Source organism: Ailuropoda melanoleuca, chromosome 12 (genome assembly GCF_002007445.2).
Source record: "Ailuropoda melanoleuca isolate Jingjing chromosome 12, ASM200744v2, whole genome shotgun sequence".
Lineage (NCBI taxonomy): Eukaryota > Metazoa > Chordata > Mammalia > Carnivora > Ursidae > Ailuropoda > Ailuropoda melanoleuca.
In genome coordinates, this window is record NC_048229.1 from 36,354,724 (window position 1) to 36,367,682 (window position 12,959).

General features: G+C 51.6%; 1 protein-coding gene across 1 annotated transcript in view; it reads left to right on the forward strand.

The window, feature by feature from the left end:
- The first annotated feature begins 392 nt into the window (after positions 1 to 392).
- AKT2 (AKT serine/threonine kinase 2) overlaps positions 393 to 12,959 on the forward strand; it is a 30,890-nt gene continuing 18,323 nt past the window's right edge. The window contains exons 1-3 of the mRNA XM_034638446.1: positions 393 to 522; positions 8,550 to 8,678; positions 10,398 to 10,509. Of these exons, the coding sequence (XP_034494337.1) occupies positions 477 to 522; positions 8,550 to 8,678; positions 10,398 to 10,509 (287 nt within the window). The 5' untranslated portion in view covers positions 393 to 476. The remainder of the gene's footprint in view (positions 523 to 8,549; positions 8,679 to 10,397; positions 10,510 to 12,959) is intronic.

Below are 12,959 nucleotides of genomic sequence, written 5' to 3' on the forward strand. Positions count from 1 at the left end.
ATCCCAGGTTACCTCAGTGTGGGGGCCTGGGAGTGACACGGGTGGAGCCACAGCTCCTTCCCTCCAGCCCCGTCTGGGCTGAAGGTGGGTGGAAGGGCTGCCGCTGCTCAGCAAGGCCTGCGTAGGCCAGGGAGCTCTGTTCCCTCAGGAGTAAGGCTCTGAGGGCAGGGTCATGCTCCCCCCACCCCAGTCCCCAGTTGGAGTCCCCGAGGACGAGGCCACATCTTCCTTCTTGGACTGGGCCAAGTGGGCAGGGCTCCCTATCCTCACGGACTCCACCCTGTGCGGCGCCAGCAGAGCAGCCCGAGGGCCGGAGAGTCTGGCCATCCTGAGGGCAGGGGCTGTGGCTGAATCCCCCTTGCGTTCTGATGAGCTCCTCTCTTGTCTTGCAGACTGTGCTCTGTCCACCGCGCCTCCTGCATGTCCTGCTGCCCTGAGCTGTCCCAAGCTAGGTGACAGCGTGTCACCCTGCCACCATGAACGAGGTGTCTGTTATCAAGGAAGGCTGGCTCCACAAGCGTGGTAAGGGGCAGCTTTTGCCCACTGGGTGGCGTATCTCCCCTCCTGCTTTGGCTTTCCTCCTGGCAGCTGGTGCCCAGGGAGGGCTGAGCCCTACCTGCCTGCCCCAGGCCAACAGCTCCTTCCAAGCCCGTTTCATGGAATCCTTCAGCAGCAGCCTGGGGAGCTGCAGATTTGCCTGGGCCCGAGTCCCTGGGCCTTGATGGGCATCATCCTGCATGAGCCCCCAGGCCAATCTCGAGTCTGCCTCTGCATTCATGGTCTCAGTCATAGCCCCATTTTATAGAAGAAGAACCTGAGGCTTGGAGAAGGGAAGTCACTTAACTGAAGTAACACAGTGAGGTAATACCTCAGCATTCATTCATTCTGCAGATACTCAGTATGTGTGCTGTGCCAGGCTGGCCCAGGCTCCCAGATTCCTGGGACGTGTGGTGCCCTCATGGAGTTTACATTCTAGTGGGGGCTGGGGACAGCGAACAGAGAAGCAGACATATGATGTCAGGTGGTGAGGAGTGCTGTTGTGAGCAGTAGGGACTCTGAGGGCAAGCCTCTCTGAGGAGGGGACAGTGATGGACGCGTGGGCGGGTGGAGGCGAGGGAGTGAGCCACACGCATAGCTGGGCAAGGCTGTCCCACGGAACGGGACAGCAGGGACGAAGACGGGAGTGTGTCTGGTTGAGTTGACCAGACTGGCTGGAATGGAGAGAGCGAGGACGAGCCAGATGTGGCATCCAACCACCCTGGGCCCTGGAGGCCACAGGTAGGAGCTTGGCTTTAATTAACCGTGCAGGTGATCTGCGCCCAGGGCGCCAGGAGCCAGGGCATGGCCTCGTCTGCTTGTATGGGTGGGCAACTGAGGCCTGGAGAAATGAAGTCATTGACAGTGAAGAGCCTAACAGCCTACCCTGTTAGAGCCCAGGCCTCCTGTCCCCAGAAGTGTTGTGCTCACTGGCTTGGTTGGGGGGCAGCTGTCCAGGCACTGTGGAGTGGAGGAGGCAGACTGTCCCGGCTTCTGTGGATCTTCTTCTAGGGAGGGAGGGAGGGAGGGGGCCAAGCCTAGTGGGAGCCGCTCTCTGTGTGCGTGCATTTAGTCAACAGACGCATACTGAGCAGCTGCTGTGCTCCAGGCACTGGCGACTCGGCAGTAAACCAGATAGGCGAAGGTTCCCCTTCTCACGTTGATGTCTTACATTTAGTGGGGAAGGTGGGCGGCACCCAAGTGGACCAGTACGTGCAGTGGTGGTAAGGGCCATGGAGAACAATTGAGCAACGTGAGAAGGGATATGGGAGGAAACGGGGGGAGCTGTCGTAAACAAGGTGGTCAGGGAGGGTCTCACTGAGAAGGGGCATTTGATAAAGACCCGCAGGAGGGCAGGGAACAAGCCCCAGGGCTAACTGGGGCAGGAGAGTGCCGGTGAGGGGGCCAGCCGTGGGTCTGGAGGGAGAGTGGGCTGAATGTATTTGAAGAGGCAAGGAGGCTGAGGGGGCCAGCCCCATGGGAACCAGGAGAAGTGCCCACCCATCTTGCCCTATCCCAGTCTGCAGACATAGAGCAGTGATGAGGCATGGAGGTGATCCCCAGGACCAGGCCTCCACAATCAGACTGGGCAAGGGAGACCTGTTTCCCACTGCCCTTTCCGGGCATGGATGGTATTTGAGGTACCTTGGCCCTACCCGCCCAGGGTGGGCAGTGAGTTTACGGCTGTCGATGGAGCTTTCTGAGCCTTGGCAGATGTCAGAGTTCTAACCCTGGCTCGCCACTTCCTCTTGGTGACTCGGAGCAAGCTCTGTCACCTTTCTGAGCCTTGGTTTCACATCTGTAAAATGGGTTAACAACCCAGGCCTCTGACCTAATCAGTTCTCTGAGGGCAGGGATTTTATCTGGCTATTTACTGTGGTATCCCCAGGGCCTAGGAAAGTTCTTGGCATGCAGTAGGTGCTCAATAACTGATAGCTGAATGAATGGTTGGGATTGTGTGTGGGTGGTATGAGTGTGTTAGGGTGTTGCCAGGGTCTCAGTCTGAGTGTCCCCAGGCCCATAGCTCACTGGGCTGGGCTGTGAGGAGCCCTGGAGGCAGCCAGAGAGCTGTTGCTGGGGTGGGAGCTTGTGTCTGGTCTAGGGCTGCTGACGGCATTAAATGGGTCTCAGCCCCTCTTAGGCCTTCAGCGCCTCCATTCATGATGAGCTGCTGGGATGGCCTCGCTGGGACGTACCCACCTTGGGTTTGCACCATACACAACACGGATGCACGGTGCTCCTGGGCCTCCCATTGCCCGCCATTCTTTTTTTTTTTTTTTTGTAAGCTCTAGGCCCAACTTGGGGCTTGAACTCACGACCCCAAGATCCAGAATCGTATGCTCTACTGACAGAGCCAGCCAGGTGTGCCCCCCCCCGCCCCATGGCCCACCATTCTGAGCAGAGGTGGGCAAGGGCAGTTGGGTACCTGTGCCATCTCATCCCACCGCTGGTGGTTAAACTAATAGAGCCCCAGTTTGCCATGTGCCTGTCCGGTGCCAGGCACAGGGCTCTGCTCTAGGCAAGCCCAGTTTTGCGGAGTTTCCATAGCTGCCCTGGGAGGTGGGCGCCATCTTGTAGGCAAGGAAGCTGAGGCTTGGCAGGAAGACTGATTTACCCGGGATTCGGCAAAGACTTGCCCTCTGCCTCCTGAACCAGCGTTCTCAAGGTCTGGCCTACAGGCTGCCTCTTGCTGAGCAGGGTCTGCTCTTGGAGTCCCTCATGCCCTGCGCCGGTCCCCTTTCTGACACAGCCTCTGCACACCTTCTGCCGGTCCCCACCAGGCCAGCTCCCGTCTGCCAGTTGTGAGGCAGGCAGTGTAGGGGTCAAGAGCGTGGACTCTGGATGGAGCAAACCTGACTTCCAATCCCAGCTCTCCCAGTTAACAGGCAAGTAATGGAGCCTCTGGGCTTCAGTTTTCTTGTTGGTAAAATGGGATTGTTGTGAAGATGTTTTCCCTTTCCTTCTAGGTTTCTCTCCCCCCCCCCTCTTTATTACCAATACAGAAAATACCACAGGTGAGTGCCTGGGTCATAAACTCACTCTAAAACCAACGTCCAGGTCAAGATGTAGAACAAGACAGTCCCCAGAAGCCCTCTGCCCTTCCCAAACAGGAACACTTTCCTAACTTCCAGTGGCCTTAATGTGTGTTTTTCTGGGTTTTTTTGTTTGTGTGTTTTGCTCTTTAAAGTGGAGGTAAAATTGGGATGCCTGGGTGGCTCAGTCGGTTAAGCGTCTGCTTTCAGCTCAGGTCATGATCCCAGGGTCCTGGGATCAAGTCCTAAATCGGGCTCCTTGCTCAGCGGGAGTCTGCTTCTCCCTCTCCCTCTGCCCCCCACCCCAGCTCGTGCTCAGTCTATCTCAAATAAATAAAATCTTTTTAAAAAATTAAAATGGAGGTAAAATTTGCATAACACAAAGTTTACCATTTTAAATATTTATTTTTTTTTTAAAGATTTTATTTATTTATTCGACAGAGACAGAGACAGCCAGCGAGAGAGGGAACACAAGCAGGGGGAGTGGGAGAGGAAGAAGCAGGCTCATAGCGGAGGAACCTGATGTGGGGCTCGATCCCATAACGCCGGGATCACGCCCTGAGCCGAAGGCAGGCGCTTAACCGCTGTGCCACCCAGGCGCCCCCAAAGTTTACCATTTTAAAGTGTACAATTCAGTAGCGTTTAGTACACTCACGATGTGGTGTCACCACCCCTCTGTCTAGTTCCAAAACATTTTCATCTCCCTGAAAGAAAACCTCGTACTTATTAAGCTGTCACTCCCCATTCCCCTCTCCTCCCAGCCCCTGGCAGCCTTCGATTTGTTTTGATTTGTTTTCTGTCTCTAAGGATTTAGTTATTATGGACATTTCATACAAATGAATCATACAATAGGTGGTGTTTTGTGTCCGGCTCCCTTTCACTTACCACAATGTCTTTGAGGTTCATCCATATCGTAGCTTGGATCAGTACTTCTTTCCTTCTTATGGCCAAACAACATTCCATTGTATGAAAATACCACATTTGGTTTATCCATACATCGGTTGATGAACATTTGGGTTATTTCTACCTTTTGGCTATTGTGAATAGAGCTGCTACGAACATTGGTGTACAAGCATTTGAGTACTTGTTTTCAATTCTTTTGGGTATGGACCTAGGAGTGGAATTGCTGGATCCCATGTTCTGTGTTTATAATCTGTATCTGTAAAGGTTATATAAATTGGGTCGTATATTCTGTAATTATAATCTGATGCATTCTGTGTGATTAGGTAATATATGCATTTGTGTTTATATGTATCAGGGTTGTATATTCTGTATTTACGATCTATAGTGTATTCTATATTTAAGTTTTTGAGGAAGCACCAGCCTTTTCCACAGAGCCGTAGCATTTGACATTCCCACCAGCAGTGCACAAGGGTTTCGTTTTCTCCCACATCCTCACCAGCACTTGTTTTGTTTCTTTTCTTTTCTTTCTCTTTTATTTTATTTTTAAAAATATTTTTAGAAGGGGGAGGGGCAAAGAGAGAGAGAGAATCCTAAATAGGCTCCATGCCCAGCACAGAGCCCGACACAGGGCTCCATCCCTCAACATGAGATTGTGACGTGAGCTGAAATCAAGAGTCAGACGCGGGGCACCTGGGTGGCTCAGTTAGTTAAGCGTCTGCCGTCAGCTCAGGTCATGATCTCAGGGTCCTGGGATTGAGCCCTGAGTTGGGCTCCCTGCTCAGTGCAGAGCCTGCTTCTCCCTCTCCCTCTGCCTGCCGTTCCCCCTGCTTTTGTGAGCACACTCTGTCAGTCAAATAAAAAAATAAAATCTTAAAAAAAGAAAAGAGTCAGACACTTAACTGACTGAGCCACTTGGATGCCCCTTTTCTTTTCTTTCTCTTTTAAATTACAGTCCTCCTAGTGGGTGTGAGGTGGTAGCTCATCTGGTTTTGACTTACATTTTCCTAATGACTGATGATGTTGAGCATCTTTTCATGTGCATAGTGGCCATTTTTATATCTTTAGAGAAATCCCCATGCAAGCCCTTTGCCCATTTTTTAATTGGGCTATTTATCTTTTTGTTGTTGAGTTGTAAGAACTCTTTATATATTCTGGAAACTAGACCCTTATTAGTGCTATGATTTGCAGATATTTTGCCTGTTCTGTTGGTTGTCTTTTTATCTTCTTGATAATGTCCTTTGCACAAAAGTTTTATTTTTATTATTTTATTTTATTTTTTAAAGATTTTATTTATTTATTTGACAGAGATAGAGACAGCCAGCGAGAGAGGGAACACAAGCGGGGGAAGTGGGAGAGGAAGAAGCAGGCTCATAGCAGAGGAGCCTGATGTGGGGCTCGATCCCACAACGCCGGGATCACGCCCTGAGCCGAAGGCAGACGCTTAACCGCTGTGCCACCCAGGCGCCCCACAAAAGTTTTATTTTTAATGATCTACTTTATTTTCTTTCTTTTGTTGCTTGTAATTTTGGTGTCATATCAAAGAATCGATTGCCAAATCCAGGGTCATGATGACTTACCATTTTAGCTCTTATATTTAAGTAGATCCATGTTGAGTTAATTTTTACATATGATATATGGTGCGAGGCTAAAGTCCATCTCTATTCTTTTGCCTGTGGTTGTCCTGTTGTTCCACTATTTGTTGAAGAGACTATTCTTTCCCCACAGAATGCTCTTAGCACTCTTGTTGAAAACTGATTGACCATATGTGTGGGTTTATTTTTTGACTCCCAGTTCTATTCCATTGGTCTATCTGTCTATCCTCAGACCACACTGATTTGATTATAGTAGCTTTATAGTAAGTTTTGAAATCGGAAAGTATGAAGATTGACTTTTCTATTTCTGCTTAAAAGGTTGTTGGAATTTTGATAGGTACCATACCTTGTTGAATATGTAGATCACTTTGGGCAGTGTCGCCATCTTAACATATGAAGCCTTCCAATCCGTGAACATAGGATATCTCTGCATTTGTTTGGGACTTTAATTTCTTTCAGCAGTGTTTTGTAGTTTTTAGTGTGTACATCTTTTGCCTCCTTGTGCTTTTGCAAATGGAATTTTTAAAAAATTCCCTTTATGGATTGTTTATTGCTAACGTATAGAAACAACAGCTGGTTTTTGTGTGTCGATCTTGCCGGATTTATTAGCTCTTGTCATTACTTTGTGGATTCCTTGTGATAGTTTTACTTATTCCTTTTCAAGTTCAGTGCCCTTTATCTCTTTCTTTTTCTTTTTCTCTGGCTAGAACTTCTAGTGCAGTGTTTAACAGCAGTGGTGAAAGCAGTAGACATCTTGGTTTTTTCCTTGATGTTAATGAGAAAGTTTCAGTCTTTCATCACTGAATGATGTTAACTGTGAATTTTTCATAGATGCCTTTATCATGTGGTGGGAATTCTCTTCTATTCCTAGCTTGCTGAGTTTTTTTTTTTTTTTATCATGAAAGGGTGTTGGGTTTTGTCAAGTATTTTTCTGCCATAGTCAAAATGATCATGTGTTTTTTCCCCCCTTTGTTCTATTAATGTGTATTACGTTGATTGATTTTCATATATTGAACCACCTTTGCATTCCTGGTATAAACCCCACTTGGTCACGTCCTATAATCCTTCCTTTGTGCTGTTGGATTTGGGATTTTGCTGGTTTTTGAACTTTATATATATTGAGTCGTTCAGAATCGACATGAAAGAATTGAATAAGTTAAGTCCTGAAAGATACTTAGGGCAGTACCTGACACGGAATACTACTGGTGTGTTACCTGATCATTGTCATCAGTTAATGGATATCCCCATGAGAGGAGACAAAGACTCAGAGAAGTGAAGTGACTTATTGGAGGCCACACAGCACACCCAGCTCAGAGCCCACCCTGCGGTCCTGCTTCCCGTGTGCCATGTGGGTCGGGGGCCTGGCCCAGTCTTGTTTTACTTGCTTGCACAGTGGGTTGATGATGACAAGCATTTATTGAGTGCCTGTGGTATGTTGGGCCCTAAGCTGGATGTCTTATGGGTACCATCTCATGTTTTTTAACAGCTAGTACTAGAATTCACACGTCATACAACTCGGGAATTTAAAGTATGCAGTTCGTTGGCTTTCGGTGTGGTCAGAGTTGTAGAGCCCTCACCACCCTCAGCTTTAGAGCATTTCCACTCCCCTGGAAAGAACCCTGCCCTCCCCCTTGGCCATTCTGCTCCGACCTCCCCCCAGACTTTCCCTTCCCAGTCCCAGGCAGCCACAAATCTGCTTTTCACCTGTAGTTTTGCCTACTCTGGACATTTTATACAAATGGAATAGTTTGTGGTCACAGGCTTTTTTCACTTAGCATAAGTTATGGTTCATCCACGTTGTATGTAGCCTGTAGTCGTAACTTCTTCATAGGACTGAGTAATAGTCTCTTGTGTGACTGTGCCACGTTCTGTCTCTCCATTCATTAGCTGATAGGCTTTCGAGTTTCCGCTTTTTACACTTACGAATAAGGCCCTCTAAGGAGTGGGTCCTTGCCGTGTGGGCGTGTGAACACAGGGTGCTTGGATATTCATGGTTCGAACAAATGGAAGCAATCAAGGGGCACTCAGAGGGCGCAGCAGCCGTTATACCCTGCCTGGCACAGTGTTTTGACATTTGATCCACCTGCACGGCTGTCCTGGTGAATACCAGCCCATGGGATTTGGCCTTACAGGGCCACAGGGCATGTGTGTTTGGAAGCCTGGGCCTCCCCTGGGAGTGGGCCAGGCGCTGTCAGGGATGGCCGGGATGGCTTGCTGCTGGCCACACGCGGAGGCAGCTGGTGCCCTGGGGCACTGCAGTAGGCATCTTCCTGCCAGGCCTGACCTCTGGATCACTGGGGCCCTGCCCAGCACCCGGCCTGGCCCGGCCTGCGTCAGCAGGGGCTGCCTGGAGCTTTTCTCTAGCAGAGGTGCTCTCCTCCCGGCCCTCTCATGAACCCTTCTCCCACCCAGGTGCCCTTTGTGGGGTGCTGTTGCACAGGGCTGCCTGCCCTGACCTCTCTCCCTCCCCTCTGCCTCGGCTCAGGTGAATACATCAAGACCTGGAGGCCCCGGTACTTCCTGTTGAAGAGTGATGGCTCCTTCATTGGATACAAGGAGCGGCCTGACGCCCCTGACCAGACCTTGCCCCCCTTGAACAACTTCTCTGTCGCAGGTGCGTCTTGGGGCACGCCAGGCCAGAGGTCAGGTGCTCAGGGAACCAACCACTGGCAGGTCCAGGGGGCCCATGGGGGTTGGCCTTTCTTGGGTGCGGGCCTTTCCAGGTCTGGCTTGCGGTCCGATCCATTTCCCACCTTTCCCACCTGCCCCACCTTTGTGTCAGCTGGGCCCAGGGTGGGAGGGCTGAACTGGTGGCCAGTGGGGAGCAGGAAGAAGGGAGAAGCCAGGCGTTTCCCCAGGCCCTCCCCCCAGGCAACACCGCCTCTGCAGTTGTAAATCTGCCAGCTGGACCTGTGGTGCTGGTGGGTGTCAGGCACCTGCCATCCTTCCTGCGCTCTGGTGACAGCCCACTTCTCTGTCGCTCTAACCTAGAGACAGACAGCATGGCCTCCCGCTCAGCTGATCGCAGGGCTAACTTCACATCCTCCGTCCCCTCCATGGTACCCCAAGTGGTGCCTTCCAGCCTTACCCTGGCCAGTGAAAGCTTGGCAGGCCCAAATCCCTTGCCTGGGCCTTGTAGAACCACAGTCCTGCCCCCGACCCCCTGCTTCCTTTCTTGAATGCTCCCTGGATCGGTCACCATGTCCTCATTGTCCCACCTCCGGAGAACATTTCAGAGGCACCCCCTTCTCCCCTGCCACTCCTCAGCCCAGACCATCACCCTCTCCCACCCAGCTCCCTGTGCCAGCTTCTCCCCCTGGCAGCATCTGAGGCCATACCCACCCACGCCAGTCCCCTCTCTGTCCTGCTTAATGCCTTGTCCTTGTCACTTTCCCTGGGTTCTGGTGACCCCGATGTGGCTGTGCCCATGCTGGCTTCTCACTTGAACTGTCAGCCTGTCCCGAGCAGCTTCCTGTGCATTTCTCCCTGGATGTCCTCTGGTCCACTTACCCACCATGTCCCAAACTGGCTCTCAACTCTCCCCTCCCCCAGCTGCCTCTTCTCTGTCTCTTTCTCAGGGAGGGTCCTGTTGCCTCCTACTGCTCAGGCCAGAGGCCTGGCCTCGTCCTAGTGGCCTCTACCTCTTCCATGGCCTGTCTCCCTGCCCTTTGCTCCCCTCCCCACGGCCCCACTCTGGTGTAGCCCCGGCCTCCTCCCCCGGCTCCTGGCCTCCCTTCTCTCTCACCATCTCCATGGCAGTCAGAGGGATCTGTTTAGATATCTTCATGTCCTTTCCCTATTGAAAGCCTTTTGTGTCTCCCTCTTGTCCTCAAGACGAAGTCCAAGTTCCTCACCATGCACCCTGAGCCCTGCAGTCTAGCTCCTGTCCACCTCCAGCCTGTCCTTCTCTTCTCCCCTTCTTACATCTAGAGCAGGACCTGCCATTCCCTCACCGTGCTGGACTCTCTTGCACTTCTGGGCTTCTGTACACGACGCGCCCTTCTGTATGATTTGACTACATTCTGATCTCCTTGAGGGCTCAGTGCAGAGATGCCCCTTCTTCTGGGATACCCCCTGAGCTCTGGGCTGGGTTGACTGCCTCCTGGGCCTCCCCCGTCACAACCCTGACCACTGAGCTGTCATTGTCTGGTGGTCTGTCCCCCTCCCCGACACACAGTGGACCTTGAGCCCCAGAGAGACAAGGCCAGGGCGGACTCCGTCACTAACGTATCTCTACACCATGTGGCGCGCGGGCGGTGGCTCGGAATGTGGGCTGCAGGCCAGCAGGGCTGTCCCCCACTCTCCCGGCCCTGTCCCCCCTCTCTGTCTGCAGAATGCCAGCTGATGAAGACCGAGAGACCACGGCCCAACACCTTTGTCATACGCTGCCTGCAGTGGACCACGGTCATCGAGAGGACCTTCCACGTAGACTCTCCAGATGAGAGGTGAGTGTGGGCCTCTGTGTGGCCGCCCTTTGAGAGTGGCCCGGCCTCATGTGAGGAGGGGGGCCACAGATGGGCAGCGTCCCTTGGGCCCTGCCTAGGACTTTCCTGTCTCAGCCCTTCTGAGAGCTGGAAAGAGCAGGGGTTCTTAGTCTGCAGACATTCTTCTGTGTTCCCAGACTGGAGGGTGCATCGGAATCGTGGGTGGGGCTTAACAGCATGGAGCTTTGGGCCCCCATCAGGGCCTCCCACTGCCTGCAGATCCGCGGAGAGTCGGGGAGCTGCATTTGTAATGAGCATCGCTGCTGATTTTGAAGCAGATGGCTCAGACATTCAGTGTTAAAGAGATCCATTTAACCATCAGAAGAGATGATACAGATTTACCCAGTTCAAAAATCAGTGTCAGGAGGTGTCTGTCACTTCTGCCCCATACACCCCCGCCCCCATGCTCACCGCGAGTCTTCTGTGTCCTTGGAGAGCTTCACGGGTGGACGAGCTCATTCAGATAGACTTTTGCACCCTGCTCCCCTGGTTGGTTCTTTTGACACAAAAGGTAGCATCGTACACAGACTCTGAACTCTCTTTTCTTCCTCAGTGTGTCTCGGGGACTCTTTCTTTTTTTTTTTTCATTAATAATTTTTATTTTGTTAGATTAATCACCATACAGTATATCCCCAGTTTTTGATGCAATGTTCCATGATTCATTATTTGCGTATAACACCCAGTGCACCATGCAATACGTGCCCTCATTAATACCCATCACCAGCCTATCCCAGTCCCCCACCCCCCTCCCCTCTGAAGCCCTCAGTTTGTTTCCCAGGGTCCACAGTCTCGCATGGTTCATTCCTCGGGGACTCTTTCTGCTTCAGTCTACAGAGAGCCGCTGTACTTTTTGTTTTAGGCAGCCGCACACCTGTGTCCCCAGGTTTACTGAGTGGTTCCTGATGAATGGTGATCGGCATTGTTTCCAGGCTTTGGCTCATTATAGGCGGTACCACGGTGAAGTTCTCTGTGCTTACCTCGTTAGATGTATGTGCAGGTGGACCTAAGAGGAGTTCTTAGATGTGGGATTTCTGGGTCACAGGGAATCTGCATTTGTGATTTCTGAGATGTCTAAGAGCATCCTCGCAGCCTTCTGCTTTCTAACGGTTGGATTTTTACCAGTCTGATCAGTGGGTAGTGGCACCTTAAGGTGGTTTTCACTGACCCTTTTGTCTGATGGGTGAGTTTGAGCATCCTCTCCTACGTGCAAGGGGCACACGAGTTTCCTGTTCGGAACTGTCTGTTCATAACCTTTGCTTACTTGTCTGTTGGGTAGTCGGTCTTCATCTCATTTCTGAAAGCTCTGTATGTACTAGGAAGCTTAGACCTTTGTAACGAGTATCACACATCTTTTTCCCCACTTTGTCCCTTTGGTCCTCACTTTGAGAAATACTCCTTTGGCTTGTCTTGGGGGTGAGGATTCCGCTGACCCTGTGGGGAACCCAGGAAAACGGTGCTGTCCCTGAGAGTCTTGGCCATGAAAGAAGTGTTCAGTACTTGTGGTGTCCGAGAGGATGGCCGGTAGTCATAGGTGCCTGTTGAGCTTTTGAAATGTGAAATGTGGCTAGTGCAACTGAGAGCTGGAATTTTCATTTTTATTTAATCAATTTAAACTTAAGTAGCCACATACGGCTGGTGGCTCCCCTCTTGGACAGTGCGTATCAAGGATATACACAAAACAGTTTCATAAAGATGTGTTTCCACAATCTGTGGTGTAATTGTCATTGCGTGGCTTCCCAAAGTTAGAAATATGCCTGTTCCCCCACGGGCAGCAGAGCTCCCTACCATCTCAGGCCAGCCGTGACTCTGCTGAAAGCTGGTGACAGAAACCATGGGCTGCCAGTAAAAGCAGATGGAGACCAATAGGTACGTAGGGCCTGGGTATTGGAAGATGTTGGGTAGGAAGGTGAAGGTGACTCTGGGAAAAGGGACCAGCGTGTGCAAAGGCCCGGAGGTGAGACAGGGTGTCCTTCAGGGACCATAGAGGGTTCTGCGTCACCAAAGAATCAAGGGCCGGGGCCTTGGAAGAGGGCCGGTAGAGGCCTTGCCGGCGAGCTCAGCCAGGTCGTGGACTCCAGATGGAGATCCCTCCAGGGCTTGGCAGGTCGTGAATCAACTGGGGTTTGTCACAAGGTTGCTCCGAGATTCAGGGGGATGGTAAACAGGAAGCCCTTGATTCAGCAATACCGGGTGCGCAGTCTTCAAGCCTGGAAAAGGAGCAGTGGGGAGCTGGCAAAGCGTTTTAGTAGGCAAGAGCCCCGCTGTGCTTTCCATTTTGGTGAGATCCTGTGCTCTTCAGCGTGGGGGAGAATCTTTTTACCAGGACCGTGGGGCTGGATGAACCCTGCCTTGCTCCTTTTCCTAGCACCTGTGGCTGCTGGAGAGAAATCTGGGGTTGCTTTGAGGCCAGA